The sequence below is a fragment of the Aphelocoma coerulescens genome, chromosome 1A (genome assembly GCF_041296385.1).
Source record: "Aphelocoma coerulescens isolate FSJ_1873_10779 chromosome 1A, UR_Acoe_1.0, whole genome shotgun sequence".
Taxonomy (NCBI): domain Eukaryota; kingdom Metazoa; phylum Chordata; class Aves; order Passeriformes; family Corvidae; genus Aphelocoma; species Aphelocoma coerulescens.
Window position 1 is genome coordinate 15,920,259 of NC_091014.1, and position 19,466 is coordinate 15,939,724.

Below are 19,466 nucleotides of genomic sequence, written 5' to 3' on the forward strand. Positions count from 1 at the left end.
CAAATCCCAGATTCACCCATGGAACCCTGACAGATACTACCAGCAGCAGCAAGCAGCAGGTTAATTTGTATTTGCTAAATGTGTTCAATACTCCTACACACTGTGTTTTCTTACAGAGAGTATGGCAGACAAGCATTTAGGACAAAGTTGGTGTTCGTGTTTTGGGGTTTTTTCCAACTAAAACTCTCCCTTCCTCTGGCTTCACAGAGGCAACATTCAGAAAACCCAGTTTGCTGGGAAGACTTCCAGATGGGTAGGGTGTTCTTTTAGTTTGATTCTGCATGGAGTCTGGATGGTTACAAAGCTGTGTTCAGCAATGCTGCTTCCCAATGGCTAATAAAATCTGTGGGGTTTACATTTTTAGTAGATTGGCAGAGGGCACAGCACCTAAAGAAACTGAACATTATCTTTTTTTTTTTTTAATCATTACAACTCAGTTTGCTATGTTTTACTATTTCATTGACTATCAATACCTATACCTTCTTTTCCCCAAATGGTAACCACTGCTGTTCACGAGGGCATGAGGAAAGGCCTCATCCAGCCCCTGTCTGTGGAGAGACACTGAGCCCAAATGTGACCCCCTGCCTGGGGTGGGAGGGCACCTGCACCTTCTCAAAGTATGGCTCAGGAGGGGAGTCCGGGGCTGTCACACACCATGGCCTGCTGCTCTGTGAGAGGACACCAGGCCTGAAACACACACACTGTTCTGTGGAGAGACACGAGTTCAGCCACAAACACCACGGCTATGCCCAGTCTGTGAGGGGAAATGAGGCCTGAAACACACACCGTGGCTGTGCTGCTTGTGAGGTGACACCACGGCTGTCACACACAGCGCGGCAGTGCCTGGTTTGCGAGAGGACATCAGGGTTGTTAAACCCACCATGGCGGTGCCCAGTCTGTGAGGGACACTGACACAGCATGGAGCTGTTTCTGCTGGCTTTGAAGAGTTTCACTCACCGACTGCCACCGACCCAGTTCATTTTCTGTTGCTGAGGAGGCAGGCAGGGAGGGCTGCCCTGTGCGCTGCTTGCAGTGTAGGTGGAGGCAATGGCTACCGCAGGGATGGTTTGCAGCCTCCCAGCATGGCCACTGGGCCGGTCTGAGGGGCCTCCTCCGCCCTGGGAGCACCGGGGCAGCTGCTCTCCACGCCCCCAGACTGGCAGGGAAGAAAAGGGCGGTAGAGGGACTGACAAAGGGGAAGGATGCAGAAAGCCAAGCGAGGCAGCTGATGGGGAAAAGGCGATGCTCTGCTTGCTGCCGCCCTTCCTCTACCCCGGTGTTTCCATACAGGCTGCTGCCAAAGCCATCGCCCTTTCCCAAGGGAGTCGTGAGTGTCTTGTTGTCCCAAGTGAATCAATTTGTCTTTCAGGTGCAGCTTGTCTCTGCTACAACCACTGTAAGTTCGGGGCAAGAGAGCACTTTCCTCTCCATCCTGCTCTTTTTCAAGTAGTTCAGAGGTAACAGAAGAACTGATGAGCATTTTCTACCAGTAGATGTTGTTGCCTTTGGTGCTGCATGAAGAGCTGTTGCGTGTAAATGCGACAAACCCTCGAGGAGGGATACAGAACCACCCAGGAAATCTTGGCAGCAACACAGCTCCACTCCCTTCCCTGTAACTCACTGCCATCGTCTCAGCAAGTGAAGGCACCCATTTACAAAACAATCATCAAAATTCTATATGAATCTTTTCCTGTGGTGTTTCTTTACTGAGTTATCTTTAGTCTAACATTTTTCAGGGTACTAAAGTTTGATCAGCATTTGTGCAACAGTGTGAAGAGTGTTCAGAGCAGATATTAGGAGTCTAAAATTAAAAATCAGCCAAGATGTTTTTCTTTCTAATACTTCTAATTTGACTAGGGTGTTTATAGAATCTGATAAGTATGCATAATCGTTTCTTGTAACAACACTAGATTAAAATCTTCATAATAAATTGTATCTATATTTTAAGTCTATGTGCCTACAGCTAATATGACAGATGACAGACTGAAAATTTATTTATTTTCATCACTTCAACTATTACGTTTTATTTTCAATTCCATCTAGTTTAAATGTTTAACTTGTTAATACTATGTCTAAGATGTAGTTTCTTGTATAACACAATCAAATCCCTTTTACTTTTGTTTTTCTAATACATGATATTTTCTATATCACCCTTACTCTTCCTTTTTTAAAGTATTGTCTAGATTTAAAGGAAAAGAGTGGACTTTTCTTTATGTTTGCCTTATTTTATCTGGTAGTTAGAAGTTATTTGTAGAATCCAGGAAAAGTGACATAGCAGTTTCAATTAGTTATTTTTCAACATAAGAAATCTTCTTCTCCTCAAATTACTTCTTGCAGATAAAGCTAATGGCTTTTCAAACAGCCATAAAATAAAAAACCAGTTATTTTTTGAGGAGGGCAAAGTAAAAAATGAAATAAGACCTGAGATGCATATGACTATATTTCCAGTGTTTGTATATTTTGCCTTGATTGTCAACATTTTAAAAATTTGAAATAATTGATTTGAATTTCTGAGTGATGCCATAATTTCAAAGAGCTTCAGGACATTATTATTAATTTTTAAAAGGTCATGAGAATGAGTTTCATGGAGGTTAGTTGATTCTCTGGGAAGTGAAGTAAGTATAGAACAAAGAGGCTTCCTCTATCTGTCAGAAACTGCAGTTTAAAGATTTCCCTTTTTTCTAACTTTTACAGCCACTCTTCAGAATAACTCCATCTCTTGTTCCTTTGTTAAGAAAGTATTATACAGGATCTTCTTCAGAACAGCTTTCCAACCTTCAGCACCTGAATTTTCCTCTCTGACATGTTTCTTCATTATCAGATCAGCTCTAGATATGTGACATATTAAAGAAGCCCAAAGTAGCCTAAGAAAACATTTCTCCAGGGATGCTGGTGTTGAAATGTTAACTGTGCAACTTTTGGCACCCAGCTTTGAGTAGGTCCTTACAAAACTCCTGTATAATCAAATAAGAGAGAGGGAGGTCTTCTGATGGGTGACTCAAGCACTTTAAGTTAGGCCCCTATTCTATGTCCCGACACACCCAGATAGGAAGCAGCTAATTTGGACAATGAAACTGTGTGAATTCAAAGTGTGTGCCAACTCTGTCTGCAGCATTATTGTACCCTGAAGGTTTGCACACTTCTTCCCCTAAGCACGTTCCCTTGAGTGAACAGACACTGCTTATGTAAAATCTTATACTCACCAGAGACAGAGAGAAACAGAGAGATGTGTTTCCAAGCAATTTCTTAGAACTAACTGAAAATAATTCTCATGTTTCTTAAATGAATCTTCCCCTTTCCAGCAAGCGTCCTACTCTAGCACTCATTATAATAAAGGAAGGCATTACTAAAGAGATGAATGTAAAGTGAAAAACAGAAACTCGTGAATCTCACAGTTGGGTTTAAATATTTTACAACATTACTGATTTTTTAATGTTAATTAAACATATTTTAACTTTGTTTTTTTGTTTGATCTTGATACTTAGCATTAGGTAACTAAATCCATCTGTAGAAAACTGCATAAAAGATGCAGGGAAACTAAAGTGCTTTTCCATCTCTATCTAGGGTGAGAATTTCTGGCACTTTTAAATACCAGGATACACTTACTTAGATCCCTAAATATTGACCTAATTATCTAGTGCTAGGAATGCATGACTAAAAAATGCCTGACTCTGTTCCAAGTGGAAGCTTTTCTTTGGCAAATGCAGTGCTTAAACTTTGTTAACAGTTGCATGGCCTTCTTCCAGTCAATACTCTATGCCCATTCCCTTCCTTGAGAGGTCAGCTTATGGAGAAATAAAGCAACACTGTCCTTGTGGTGTTTTATACTAACCTGGTTGATGGTGTTGCCCTAAAAGAGTTCTTTTTGAAAGATGGCTGTGATATTGCAAAATCATGATAGAGTTTGAGGAAGTTTAAAACAGAAGACAAAGGTCTATTTAAAAACAAAGTTACCCCTTTTAAAAGTAGTTCCTCTTGAAAGACAGATCTCTCTTTCAATTCATTTGATGAAAAGTTCTTTCCCTATTGACCTTTAAAGAGTGGAGAGATAGTAAATAGTAGAGAGGCTAAATAGTTTCCAAACACAGCAAACTGGCCTGCGCAGAGAGAAGCACTTAATCTACCCAGGTCAAAATTCAATGCCCAGCTGGGAAAACCATGGGATTGGACCTACATGGAAAACCACCAGCCAGGACAGTACCACTGAAAACAGTAGGTTGACACATTGCTATATGAAGTAGATGCCATTCTTAGGTGGTATTGTTTAGATGGAATAATTTTTTACAGAATGAACTCTCATGACAAAGTGCAGTCCTTGGCTTGATGGAGAACAATGCATGAGATCTGTTACAGAATCTCGTGCTGAAAACCTCACTTCGTAAAAACAGTATTTCTATAAAGATTAACAAAGACCAAGAATCCTCTATAGATGTGCCAAACTCCAGTTAGGGAACAACGTCAAGATCAAATCAGGAGAGAGAGCTAAAAGAATTAAATCCTTACAAGGGGCTAGGAAAAAGCTGAAGGATACCAGACTTGAACTAAAGAGACAGTCTGAACCATAGCAAAAGGAAGATAACAGCAGGGAACGTGAACTCAGAAAAAAATACAAATACAATTACAATAGGCCAGAAAAAACTGGGAAACAACTAGCCAGAGTAACCAAACTAATAAATCATTCTTCTCCACATCAGCTAGGAGCAAAAGCTTGCTAGAAAGTCTAAAGGGACAATAGTTGGCCAAAGTACAACATGAAGAGGTACATCAGAAGAGACACGGATGTTATGGAAAAGGTAAGTTAGGCTTTTTGCATCAGTATTCATTGAGGAGGAAACTGGGGAGAACCTTATGCAGGAATCCTTCCTGGGCAACTCAGTGAGGATCTGTGCAAAGTGAAAATAACAGCAGACAAGGTCAAAATGATCTTACCAAGACAGAATGAAGACTAGCAAAGCACTAGGACTAAACAGTATTTAATGAAGAGTTCTATAATGCAGCACTGTGGAAAGGACCACTTGAATTTGGAGTCATCTTGCTACAAGAGGGTAGCAAAAGTGACAAAATTTAAAAATAACAATTTTGTGGCAATCCAGAAAGCTTACTTCCACACAAAGAAATAGCAGGCATTATAATATAGGCCAGCATGTGAAAAGCCAGCATAGCTTCTATAGATGGAAGTTGCTGTAGAAAACATGTAGGAAACAGTAATTGCTGGAGTCTTGATGGATTTAATTCAGGCTGTTGACAACATCTGTTACTGAAGGTTTTAAGAAAATAAAGTTGCGAAATAAAAGGGAAGGCCCTGCCATGGACTAAAATGCAAAAGGGAGGGAAGAGATGATTTAGTTCTTGTATTTATGCACTCAAGAGCTGGGGGCTGATACAGAATAGAGGCTGACAAACTCCTGAGTGGTATGGGAAAGTTGCGGCGTTAGGGGAGGGGGAAGAGAGTGAGCAAGAGTGAGCTCTGTTGCTGAATGTCTCTTCCAGAACAGGCACAGATGGACATAAAGTGGAGCTTGTGGGAGCCAGGGACAAATTAAGCAGAAAGGAGTGGTTCTTCACCTATGAGATGGTAAATCTGAGGAATTGCTTGTCAGAGATGTTTCTATTTATGTAAGAGTTTACATGATTTCAAGAGAGACTCAACAAGTAATTGTAAGAGTGGAATACAGAAAAACCTCCCAGCCTCACAAAATTCTCACAGCTTAAAATGGCCAGAGATTGGGAGAGTATGAAGCTGCAGCAGGGGATGCAGCATCACATTAAATTGCCATTTTTTTTTCCCTTGGGTGTCTGCTTAAAGCTATTGTGAGAGACAGACTACTGTGCTCGGTGAAGCACTGGCCTGTTTGCTTATTTTTCATATTTAGAACCCTCCCAAATAAGAGTTAATAAGTAAACTGCAGCAGATGATCTTTTTGTTGTCATACTCACCAGCTGCAAACCCTCAAACAAATTTTGAGGCATGACAAAAGGATGGCAGCAGATCCTGTGCTTTGGGTGCAGGAGTAAAAGAGATGGTTTTTCTGGATTTATTCCTGCCTTCACTTTTGCAGTGTAGAACACTGGCTCTGCTGTGGGCAGTGCCAGTATCACCACTGTTAACTGACACCAGCTACATGATTTTACCACTTATACCTGTACTATTGCACTTGGCATGTAGCTTGTTTAAAGGGTTTACAATGCACTTGAGAAAACATTTAATAAGGTAGCATTAGAATTTTCTTCCGATGATCTGAGAATAGAAACATTTACAGATTTAAAGCAAAACCTGAAAAACATATATTGTGTATTTGAGACTTTTGAAGGCATAAAAGAGACATATCCTGGTTCAGCTGAATTATCTGTATGGAGTAAGTTTAACAAGAAAGAGAAATCTAGATATTAAAGGTTTAAGGATTAAAGCCTAAATATTAAAAGTGAAAATCCTTGTCTGAGAACCTAACTCGACAATTTACAGGGCTTGGAGCAGCTGACATTGGCCTCTACCCTTGCCTTTTTCCCTCTCCTCACTTTGTAGAGGGAAAACAACTTGTTTACATTTCTTTCTAGAGCTGTCTTCTCTCTAGAATACCACTGTTCTCAGAAGTCAGAACTGTTAGTAATTGGTCTGCCACTGACTGTCCTGTCAGACAGATTACTCGAATCCCTTATGGATAAATTATCAGAACCTACAAGTCATGGAGGCTTCAAATGTACAGCAACAGGTGTATGTCCCTAAAGACAGAGTAAGGGAAAAAGGACTTCTGGTGCAGGAATGCACCCCATTTACACCATCTCTCTGATTCTTACACTCAGGAGCCAAGCAACAGAATAGGATCTTCCTGTTTCCCCTCTCTTCTCCTGTGATAGCATTATCTCTGCCTAGTCTGGGTACCCCTACAGTCTCATTAGAACCAAAAGAGTTGGAATCAACTGCTTGGTAGGATCAGGCCAGTCTCACCACACTGACACTCCTTCAACAAGCTTCCACATCTGTGACGTTAAAACTGAAGCTCCTGCTTGTCTTAGATCTCCAGATCCTAAAGGAATTACACTGTCTGAATATTCTACTGAGTTATATGAATATATTCAATAGCTTCTCTAAACCAGACTAAATAAAGAGATAATTTCTGCTGATACAAATTTGAAATCAAAGGTCAGGGTATCTTATCACCCTTTTCTGATAAAAACATCAAATTTATCATTGGCGTGCCTTAATGTTGCAAACTAATTCTGTTGGTGTATTTCTGTACTTATGTATGATGACATTAAAGTAAATAGTAAGTTTGGAAGTACTTCAGAGAAAGGTATTTACTTGAATAATGACTTCTATGTTCACACTGTTGAATCTGACTAAAACGGAATCCTATTATTCTCACACTGCTATGCAAACATACAGCTCAAAATTAAAGAAAAAACCAGATGTTCCTAGCTCACCATATTACAGTACATCATATTTTGGACATTATTTACAGTTCAGTATCAGTAATTGAAAACAAGCACTGTGTGGATTCATGTTGTGTTTCACATACACTCATTCACATGGAAACCACTATGTACTGTATGCATGACCTACACATATCTAAATATTAAAGGTCCTAAATAGCAATGATTCAAAATGTAGAACTTACATCTATTTTTCAGTATCTTTATGTTTTATTTTGTATGTCCTTATGGCACAGTGGATAACTCAATAAGCAGCAAGGAAATTTCAGTTTACTGCAGACTGATGTTACAGCTATTGAACCCTCTGTTAGGATCATATAAAACATCAGATTAATGGTCTTTTGCTTAAAAAATTGCACATTATTTTTTCAAACACTAAATAAAATGGTAGAAAAAATGATCATTGAGTAAGGCTGATTGATATCTCTTGTGTAATAGCCTGCATGTTCCAATTCCACTACCTTCATCACAACCACAAAGTTGTGCAAGGATGAAGTGCTGGTGTGGGAGACCGTAGGCACAAGATAGAACGTAAAAAAGAAGCATCAGTTGTCATGATTACACTTTAGTTCCTACATATTCAAACATTCATGGACTTTAGTCACCCTGATACTCATTGCTGCCATTTATTCTTCCTCCTCAGTTATTGGTTCCTGTATTTTAAAAATGCCCACACATTATTTTAATGCATTTGATGAAAACTAACCATATGACTAAAAACCAATCACTTGGCACTAAAAAATTAGTCTCTCCATAAGAAAGGATAAACCCCCAAATAGTCTGGACCTAATATCAACATCCCTCCAATTCCACAGCTTCATTTACTCAAACTTATTTGATTGCACTTATCTCCAGAAGTTTATTATAAAGTCAATAGAAAATATGGAGACAACAGGGCACTGAACACTGCATCAATATTACTGCAGCTTTGGCAGTTATTTTTCCAGTAATACTGAGAAATTTTCTTATGACTAAATGTAGTAAAAGTTCTGCCTTCAGCAGTAAAAAAAAAATCTAACACCTAAGGCCATGCTCCACAAAGAGAAGTTTGTGCATGGATTACTGAGCAGGACCGTGGCACAGCAAAACTTTTGAGACAGCAAGAACAGAAGAAAGGGAGTATTTAAAACAACAGTTCAGGCTTTTCTTCATCCTTTCAAAAGAAGGAAATACATTCCTTTTATTGACTGAAACACTGCATGGTTAGATTTGCTTCACTTAAATGTTCCCACAGATCTGACTGTGGCGTGTACGTCTGCACTAACCACCAAATCTCCAGAAATTTCAGTCATCCAGGATCCTGTGAAGTGAAAGGTCAGCAGATACGCAGAACTGAAAGAGATCTGTGAACTTTCCCTTTGGTAAGAAAACGCTAGAGTAATGGAATATTGCAAATAGCTGTGGTTTGGCAAAATCTAAGAGTATGCTGTGCTACACACAAGCCAGAAAGGGAAGTACCCAGTAGAGAGCATGATTAAAAAATAACAAGCCCTAAGCAAAGCAATTTCTCAGCCAGTGTATCTTGTATCTTTGTGCACTGAAAAACCTATTTTACTGACAAAATAATCTGCAGTGAAATCAGGCTTACCTACTAACTGCATGTCTTCTGCACTGCACTAGGTGAGATTTTGACGTTTTCCTAGCTTTATCTTGAGTTGTGCATTTAGGGAGAAAAAAAAAAAAAAGCTAGAAGGACCTCCGTCCAGATCTCTGGCCTGTGGTCACTGGCAAAAATACAATACACCTAAAGACTACCCCCTATCTTCTCTACCTAACTGTCCAGACCACTGTGGGCTGAATTTGTGCAACCTCCTAGGAAGAAATGAGAAATAGATCTTCCTTGCTTCCTTCTTGTCCTGCTGGTCTTGGCTTACCAGACTTTTTAGAAGGCACCTGGATGTTTCGATAAGTGATGTCTGATTTTTGAAATCAAACCTCATTTGCTCTCAAATCAATTATATCATTCCTTCATCCTGAAGCTTGTATTGCTATCTAAAGACGATCACTGCACTCTGTTCAATGGGGGGTTGTCTTATAACAGTAATGTGACTTATTTAATGCAGTATTTGCTGAGTTACTGTGAGGCAGGTGGCCTCACTCTCCATTTCTAGGGAAAAGCCGGGCTCCTCATCACTGCCATAAACGCCTAGTACCACATTTTAAAAACATTCTTTTATATACCCATCCTAAACTAATGCTTTGTTATATACTATCTTACAGTTACCTTAGTACTACATTTTCAAAGTGTAAAAGGACCAGAGTATGTAAGTACTCTGATCCTCCCCCTACAATTTCAAATACAGTCCGTTTTCCAAATAACTGAAGCAGTAGAAATAAGTAATAAAGAAAAGAGAAAAATAAAGCAGCAAGACAACTGCCTTTAGTGTTGCTTCCTTTGTGTGAAATGAGCCGGGTTTTACTGCAGGGGCCGGGCCACTCAGTCGGGGTTATTTTGGGCTAATAACTCTGCCAGTGCACAATACCGGCTTCCTTTCGGCGAGGGACAGGAAATAAATAACGCGCAGAGTGCAGGCGCTGCCCCGGAGACGCCGAGCTGCCCGGCTCTCTCCCGCGGCCGCCCGACCGATTTCCGACCCGGGGCTGCCCGAGGCCACCGGCCGGGCTGCGCCGCCCTCTGCCGCGTCGCTCCCGCACCGGGCCCCCCCTCCCGCCGGCGTTACAGCCCCCCCGCCCCGGGGAGGCTCAGGGGACGCCGGGGGTGACGCGCTGCCCAGCCCGCCGGGGTTGCCGCGGGACCCGAGCTCTCTCCGGAGCCGCCAGCCCCCGTCCCGCTCCCCCCGCGCCGCTGGCGAGGCCGGGGCCGGAGGCGGCGCCTGCTCCGCAGGGCAGGCGGAAGGAAAGGGCCGGCCGCAGCCTGGGGCGAGCCGGCGCTCTGCAGGGCCGAGCTCCGAGGACCCGCCGAGCGCCGGGGGATCAACGGTGCGGCCGGAGCCGAGCGCTGGGGGACCCGCCGTGAACCCGGGGCCGAGCGCCAGGGGACCCGCCGTGAACCCCGGCCGAGCGGAGCGGAGCGCAGGAGTGTTGCTGCTGATACTGCCGCTGCCGCCACCGCTGCGGCCGCGCCCCGAGCTATAGCGGTTGCGGCCGGGCGGCGGTGCCGAGCGGCCGGGCCGCTGCCGCTGCCGGTGCCGGTGCCGCCCCACGCGGCACAGCCAATGGTGCTCGGCGGGGCGGGCTGCGCCGCGCCGGGCTGCGTTGTGCAACGCGCCGCGCTTTGAAGGCACCATCACCCCTGGGAAGCAGCGCTCACTCGGCATCTATCACGGCAGGGCGGCTGGCGGCAGACCGGGCCCAGCGCCCCGATGAAGACCCGGCGGGACCGGCCTTCCCAGCGGGCATGAGCCACTCGCGCTAGGAGCGGCGCGTAGCGGTGCCCCGGCGGGCAGGATGGCCCACATGCTGCATGCGGCGGCCCGGCGGGTGCAGTGGAGCAGGGCGGGCGCTGCGAAGAGGGCTGCGTGCCTGCTGGCCGCGGCATACGGGCTCAAAATCCTCTACCCCATCATCCGCGGGCGCGTGAAGCGGGCGAGTGGCAGAGGCGGCACGCAGGATGAAGGGGGCCAGGGGGCCCCGCACTGCACCGGCAGCCGGGGCAGAGCCTCCCCGGCCGTGGACGCGGAATTTTTCAAGCAGCTGCTGGAACTCCGCAAACTGTTCTTCCCGAAGCTGGTGAGTGCCGAGCTGGGCTTGCTCTGCCTTCACTCGCTTGCTCTGGTGTCCAGGACCTTCCTCTCCATCTATGTGGCCGCCCTCGATGGAAAAATTGTGAAGAGCATTGTGGAGAAAAAGCCCAGGAGCTTTGTCTTCAAATTAATCAAGTGGCTGATGATCGCAATCCCAGCCACTTTCGTGAACAGCACCATACGGTACCTGGAGTGCAAGCTGGCCCTCGCCTTCCGCACGCGCCTGGTGGATCACGCCTATGAGACCTACTTTGCCAACCAGACTTACTACAAAGTGATCAGCATGGACGGGCGGCTAGCCAACCCTGACCAGTCCCTCACCGAGGACATCATGATGTTCTCGCAGTCCGTGGCGCATCTCTATTCCAACCTCACCAAGCCCATCCTGGATGTTGTGCTCACCTCCTACACCCTCATCCGCACAGCGCGGTCCCGGGGGGCCAACCCCATCGGGCCCACAGTCCTGGCTGGTCTCGTCGTCTATGCCACGGCCCGCGTGCTCAAAGCCTGTTCGCCCAAGTTTGGCAAACTAGTGGCTGAGGAGGCTCACAAGAAGGGCTATCTGCGCTTCATACATTCACGCATCATTGCCAACGTGGAAGAGATTGCCTTTTACCGAGGGCACAAGGTAAGGAGGAGAGAAATTGGAAGCACTGGGGTCGCTCCTGCAGTGCCAGAGCGGATCCATGCCTCCCCTGATGCTCTTCTTGAGCACTTTGGGTCCCTCTGACATTTAAACTTGTTTACAGTTTGGCACTTCCCATTTCTTAGGAAATGCCGTCTCACAAGTAGTGTCTGGGGGGAACAGATCACAGTTCCCTTGAACTCTGGCAATGTTGTGGTTTTGCAGATGGATCTTATGCTTATCTAGAAAACTCATCTGCATTACTGTTTTTCCCCCACCCAGTCCATTCTGATTAACTTTTCCAGACTTCTTTTTTTCCAACCACGTGTATGAACTACCGTATTTAATTCAGCAGAAATAGCAACCATGGCACACCAGAAAGTCTAGGGGGAAACTCTGTGATAGCTCAGAGCACACTACAACCTTTGACACTCTTTCACATAGCTAAGCAAAGATGTAGTCATCAGTCTTAAAATAGCTTAAGTACAGTACTTCTGCAATCACAGTTACATAAACCAGTAGCTTGTTTTAAAGCCACCTTATTAAGGGACCTTTAATATTTTTATTAGAAGTGAATTTTGGCCAGAATACCTTTCAGACACAATTGGGAGAAAGTTGTTTCATGCAAGGTGAAAAGGAAAGCTGGAAACCAGCCTGAAGTATTACTCTTTCAGTTCAAGCAATGATTATATAATGTTAATGGTTTATTTTTGTAGACACAAACGTTCTCAAAAGCTCTCTGTAATAATGTTTTAAGTGCAGCTAAATTAAACGTTTTCTCAATTCCCACATATATGGGCTTGAACTGCATATATATTGTGTTGACTTGCAACTGTCTTTGACTTGTTAAACCTCCTGGGATACTTCTCTCTTTCCCCAGACTGTTTGCAAAAACAAGCAGCATTGCATTTCAGGAATCAACTCTGCAACTTTAAGTCACTGGAGATAATTAATCCCCAAATGCTTTCCAATATAAGTTTCAGTTGCTGTGAAACTCTACAGCTGCAGCTTTATTAAAAGGATGTGAAATCAATCTTATTTTGATTGTTAGAATCAGCTGTTGTGACTGCTATGTTGTTCTTGTATATATTAGAGATCTTAAAAGAGTTGAAAACCTGTCAGTGTTCTGTCGAGGGACAATGGTGTAATAAGAACCAGGTCCACTGACTTCCATAAAGCTGTGCACTTTTGCTGTGAGACTGCAGCACATTGAGAATAAAGTACCACATGGCAGGTGTGACTCAGAAGTGACAGCTCTGGGTACCCGATTATTTTATGTACACATGTGAACATATCTTGTGCTACATGTGCATCTTTGTTTCATTATATAAATTATTTTATTCTTTTAACCATAGGTAGAATTGAAACAACTGCAAAAAAGCTACAAGGATTTGACAGATCAAATGAATCTCATTTTGTCCAAACGTTTATGGTATATCATGATAGAGCAGTTCCTGATGAAGTATGTCTGGAGTAGCTGTGGTATGATCATGGTCGCTGTGCCCATCATCACTGCAACGGGATTTGCAGATGGCGGTAATACCATCTTTTACCTAATTTCTAAACTTTTCTTTAAAGTTATGTCCTCAAAAGACTGTAGTTCCCTGGAGTGCCATTCACATTGATCTTTATTTCACAGACTTTCTTGCAACATTTGTGTCTTACGTATAACTTGCAAGCATAGCAAGTCAGCTGAGCAGAAAGCAACACAAATGATCCAACTTTGAGTGTAAGCCTGATAAATAGTATGAAGTCAGGACTTAAAGGACCCTTGTATCACACGAGATTGTCATGATTATTGCAATCTCCTTTTTTACTAGAATGGCAGGCTGATTTTTGCAGTATCTCCTTTTACCTAATGATACTACGAACTTTCCTAGAATGCTTATCTTCTTTTTCTTCCGTAAACTATATTGTAATTACAGGTAGTTATAGGTAATTTCTCTTATTGTTGACCTGCTGGAAACAGCAGATTTTCCCTGACTCCCTGGGAGAAGAGAAGGTAAAATTCAGATTCCAGGCTAGGATGGTATCATTTTTGACGTCCTATCACAAATTTCCTAGAAGTGAAATGAGACTCAAATAATGTTGTTACTGCAGATGCTATTAAAAAAGAAAAAAGAAAAAGAAAAGATGAGAAGAAAGAAAGGTATTAAGGAAGATCCCTTAAACACAAATCCTACAAAGTTCTAATTTGTGTACTTTGAGTTAGGAATGAGTGAATTCTTTTCTGTGCTGTAGTTCTGTTTCTTTCTTGGTAGTTATATTCCAGGTCAGGACCGTCCAAGTGGACAAGCTTGGTATGACCTGTAGGATGGCTTTGTGCAGTGCCCATGTGGTTTAGCTGTCTCGAAGTTGTGCCAGTGCACGGCTGAGTGCTCAGCTCCCTGAGCTGCTGCCCATCAGGTGGCTCAGGAGGGAACTATATCAGCACCCTGGCTGGCATCCTGGGAACAGCTTCAAAAATACCAGGATGTCTTGTTCCAAGCAGAAGAGGCTGTACAAAGGCATTTCACCTCACAGTGAAGGTTATCGTCACAACAGAAAAAGTGATAAGAGTCTTTCTGCTAAGATGGGAATGGGTACAGTCAAGAAAAGGAGTGTTTAACCACATGTTGTAAATGTCTCCTTGGTATTAGAGCATGAATAAAAAAGGACTTGTATTCATGCTAAACTAAATAACATTCCTGTTACTCATGTTTGTTCTTTTGTTAAACACATTTCAAATGTGGGAGAAAACAGAGATGCAGGAGTGGTTCACATTGTAAAACAGAATTATATTTGCTACCAGCAACCTAAACTATTAAAACATGTGTCTTGGTTTGAAAGACAGGTGTCTGCTAAGGAAGGCAGAAGCCTCCCTTGGAATGGCAGATGTAACCCCTTTCCCTCTGAGTTATTATAATTTTGAAATCAAGGGCTTTTAGGCAAAGATGTGGGAAAATAGGAATAACAGTTCTTTACTATTATATATATAACCAGTCAAACAAACACCACTAACTGTGGCAGTAGCAGCAAACAATCCCAAACCCAGTCCCAGCCTTCTCGGCTGTCGGGCCCTTTCCCCTCGGGTGCAGTTCCGCTCGCAGCCGGCAGGGGCGCTGGCGGCTCCCGGTGAGCAGGGCAGGTGCGATGGTTCCCCCGCGGCTGCAGGGGGCGCTCCGGAGCGAGCTCGGGGAGCACGCGGCACCGGTGCCCTGGGATCTGGGAAGGGATGGGACAAAGAAGCTTCACAAACCCCTGGGCAGCCGATCCCGGTGTCCGGCCGGACCCTCGGGAACTGCAGGCTGGAACGGCAGGCTGGAACGGCAGGGACGAGCACAAATCCCAGAGGACAGATGAGATGTATCCAAACGGGGAACGCCCCCGGAGGTCCAGGCAGGCAGGGCGAGCATGGCTACAGCGTAGGCGAAGGCTCGAAGCAGCAGCGGGGCAGGGCGGCCACAGCCCGGCCTCCAGCGGGGCAGAGAAAGCGGCTTTGGGATCCCGGCGTTGTTTCCAGCAGAAAAGAAAACAGCCGGAAAAAAAAAATAAGAACCAGCAGCTTCTTTCTCTGCAGCTTCTCTCTCCGAATGCCGAGAGCGAACTGACCCCACACCCAGGTGAAACAAAGGAGTAGCCAGGCCCACCCCACCCTCCGTGGGTAGCTCTTTTGTTTTTCTTAAGCACCCCAGCGATTTGTTGTTGTAGTAACAGTATGGGGAAAATTCCTTTAACAGAAAAAAAACCTAGAACTCTTAAAACCCCAACAACATGAGGTTTATTATTGGGTCCTGGGGCTTACCATAGTGATGGTTCACAAACATAATACTGGCAGCACTGTCAAGACCAGTTTGAGGTATTACAGGTATTCAAAGAATCAAGAACACCTGAAATTACCATTGACCTGCTTGGGAAAACAGTGCTTCATGCCTCAGCAGATCAGGCACAAGTTTGTTCACATCTGAAGGAAGAGATGGTGGATTTATTTCTTTAGGATGAATCAAAATAATCAGGGGTATGTACAAAACTGGTACCATGGCCAGGCTTGAGACTACAGGTGTAAAGCCACAGGTTTTATACACTTCTTCAAGGAGGAGAAGGAAAAAGTAAAAAAATAATTCTTCAATAATATGAAAAAAGAACCTTCTTTGACAGTGATATTTCTGACTGAAATTCTAAAATTTTGTTGTATATTTCAAAGAAGAAATTAGCTGGCAAAGACAAGATTTCTGTTTGATAACATTTCTCATTCTTTTTGTATTAAACCATTCATGTTCCAAATGTGTCTCAGTTTATGGAGAGTAACTATTTTTTGAAGCAAGACTTTGATTTCTCTAGACACAGCGAACACTTATTTTTGTTTATAAAACAAGTATGACTATCAATTACATAAGTGAAGAGGAAAATGGAAATGTTAGTTTCTGTATGAAACAGTCTGTGTGTCTGTTAAAACGTGATGCTTTCAAACACAGGAGCCAGCCATATGAAAAATTATTTGGACAAAAAGTTCAAGAAAAGTAATATCAGTGAGTTATATAATATAAGAGTTTGTCTTTTTGGACTGTGAAATGCTCATAAATTGTATATAATTTCAAATTTTTAAATACCCCTAAAGTGACTGATGCAGTGGCTTGTAGAGATCCTTAAACTCTTGCTAAATGAGCTGGCCTGGGTGCTGGAAGCAGCCATCAGTAAATTCTGCATTTACATTAAGGAGGAATGCTGCATTAACGTAGTTAAACCATACCTGATTGCTAGATGATTTAATTGTGGTGGTTCTACATAGCAGGGGCTGCATGAGCTATAATCCCAACAAGATCAGCAAAAATCAGTTGTTTCAGAAGTAAACAGATTTCAAATCAGCTTTTACTAATGAATTAACTGAATTATCCCTATTCACTAAATTTGTTCTTCTTGGAGTGGAAATAACTTTTTAAAGTGAGAGCAACATGAGCAAGAATTTTTTAATCTCTCCTTTGTGAGAGCTTTTCTGTGTTTTTTTTTAAAGCATGTCTCTCTCATTGTGTCTCAGCAAGATTGCATACAACTAGTTGACAGTGTGCTGATATAGAACTGAAATGAAAAAACATCATTATTAAAACCAGAAAATATAACATAGATGTTGTATGTCTGTATACACACACACACACACACACACACACACACATATATATATATGAAAAGTTATGATGTAGCAATTTTTGAAAGTTTTTCATTAATTACCCAGTGTATTTCGCTGTAATACAGTGTATTTCAGTGATCTAGTTATGTAGGAATGCCTTTATGGATGTGTAAATGAAAACAAAATAGCATTTAAATTTACCTAATAAAGACAGAAAGACACATCTGGCTTTGGTACAGCCTGTAGATTCTCACACACCAGATTTCTAGAATCTGGTCTTGTCAGGGAGGTAAAAGAATACTGTTTGCTTTACTCTTGCATTGCTTGACTTAGCCTATGAAATTTAGTGGCATTACACCTGCAGGGAATTCCTCCTAGATTTTCTTGATCATGAGTACTGTGGAAACATGGGTGTTAGTAACAATTGCTAGTACAGGAGTTGACACAGTGTATCCACCTGTTACTCTGCCTAGCGTGATTCCTGGCATCAGCTTAGTTTTAAAAAGAAACTTTAAAAAAACTTCAGAAAAAAAATAATATCCAGATCCCATTCTGCAAAAGATTTAAGCAATATATAGAAATACATATAAAATTATGTGATGAAGAAAGCCCTTGAGATCTTTCATTGTAAATCTTTTATGTGGAAAATCTTTAAGAGTGGTTTACTACACCAGTAGTTTGTAGTTGCAATTATTAACACCGAAACAACATTTAGCCTCAAAATAGTCAGCTACTTCTTTTAAAATCTTGTTTCCTTCAAGAACCAAACCTTGCAAGTTGAATCTATAGGTTCCATGGTAGAAAGATGGTATATGTAGATATGTTAAATATACTTACATCTCACGTATCTTCTATAATTTCTGCTGCTGTTTTCTCCTTGCCTTATGCTGCTGACATTCTTATGAGACAGCTTCTTTCTTTGGAGCAAGAGTATTCTTGTTAACAGGGTGCAGTGTCATAAATAAAGCCTCACAACTTTGTTTTGAGGTCAGATGAAGAGAGAAACTTCATTGTGAGGGAGAGGTATCCTACTGAAACCATGCCTTTGATACTTAAAAAGCTTACTGCTTTCTTACAGAAATATAGTCATGTTGCCAGATTTACACAAATGTGAATGGTTCCTTTTACATGAAGTCAGTAAATAAGTAAGGCTGAAAATTAATAGCTGCAAAAATGTTTAAAATTATGCTAAAAATCTGTTTCAGATCATTGTTTAGGTATCACTTTTTTCATGTTTTGTAAAATTTATGTTGTATGATGATATATTAAAAGGAAAATGATCCATGTAGATAAATAGATAAAATAATAACATGTTTTGCCTAACAAAATGAATTCCATATGCTCCCACTTATTCTTTTTTACCAAGCTATGGTAGTTACATTCACCTGTTCTTTTTGAAAAGTTGTCTTCATAGAGTTAACTTTTCCTTAAAAAAAGAACAAAGCTGCTCTGTAATAGCTCACATTCTAATAATAATTTAATTTGTAGAGATAATTTTCAGCAGAATATTTTAACAAAACTTTTTTTTTTTTTTTACTTTCAGAGTTGGAAGATGGCCAGAAACAGGCAATGGTTAGTGAAAGAACAGAAGCTTTTACTACATCACGAAACTTGCTGATCTCTGGAGCAGATGCTATTGAAAGGATTATGTCTTCATACAAAGAGGTACTGTACATTCTGCATGCATGAAACAGAAGAAAAAAAAAAGAAAAACAACTTGCATTTAATATAAAATACTTTAAAAAGTAGTGCAGTTTTTAAAGGCAAATTCTATTGCAACTAAATCCATGAAGATCTTTGAACTGGTAGTTTGATTTTTAGGGTTAAGTCGACAAAAGAGTCTAAAGTGCATGGTTGCCTGTATGATGCAACATGCAGATGTCATTTTTAATACTTGTGTTCAGGTGTCATCAGAGAGTGATAGAAGTTCCTGGAATGTGAGTGATAAAGGTTCAAATTCCTCTTCTGTTTGGAGCACAGACCTGAATTCAGGCTGTCTGCCTTCAGTGTACGGGGACTCTTCTGTTGTAAGTGCCATAAAATCATAGAATAGTTTAATTGTAAGGGTCTTTAAAGTTCTTCTAGTCTAACCCCCCTGCCATAAGCAGGGACATCTTCAACTATACTGGATTGCTCAAAGTCCCATCTAACCTGACCTTGAATGTTTCCAGGGATGGGGAATCTCCACCTCTCTGGGCAACCTGTTCCCATATGAAAAACAAGGAGAGTTGGATACTTATTTCCAGGCCACTTAAACTATAAGGCTATTTTCAGTATTTGTGAACCTGTTAAATTATAAGTAATTTTGCAAAATAGAGAATTTTTAGCAGGAAAAAGTTCACCTTGGACTGCAAATAGTCTAGAAGTACAGAATGTTCATCTGGAAGACCAAGAGATGTTGTTTCAGGTTCTTACCCAAATTCCAGTAGAGTTGGGCTTTGATCTGTTTTCTCTCTTGTGGATTTCTTTAAATGCTGGCTGTTAAGCCAAAGAAAAGTGAGGCACTGCTGTTAATCTCCTCAACATTTCCTTCTGAATGTTTGTTCTTCATTTTTTAATTGGTGTTTGCTCATCCCTTTGGTGGGAACCCCTTTTCCCCGTG

At 42.1% G+C, this 19,466-nt stretch overlaps 1 protein-coding gene across 1 annotated transcript in view; it reads left to right on the forward strand.

Annotated features, from left to right (window-relative positions):
• Window positions 1–10,655: 10,655 nt before the first annotated feature.
• Window positions 10,656–19,466, forward strand: part of ABCD2 (ATP binding cassette subfamily D member 2) — a 45,502-nt gene continuing 36,691 nt past the window's right edge. The window contains exons 1-3 of the mRNA XM_068995115.1: window positions 10,656–11,763; window positions 13,116–13,296; window positions 18,408–18,529. Of these exons, the coding sequence (XP_068851216.1) occupies window positions 10,840–11,763; window positions 13,116–13,296; window positions 18,408–18,529 (1,227 nt within the window). The 5' untranslated portion in view covers window positions 10,656–10,839. The remainder of the gene's footprint in view (window positions 11,764–13,115; window positions 13,297–18,407; window positions 18,530–19,466) is intronic.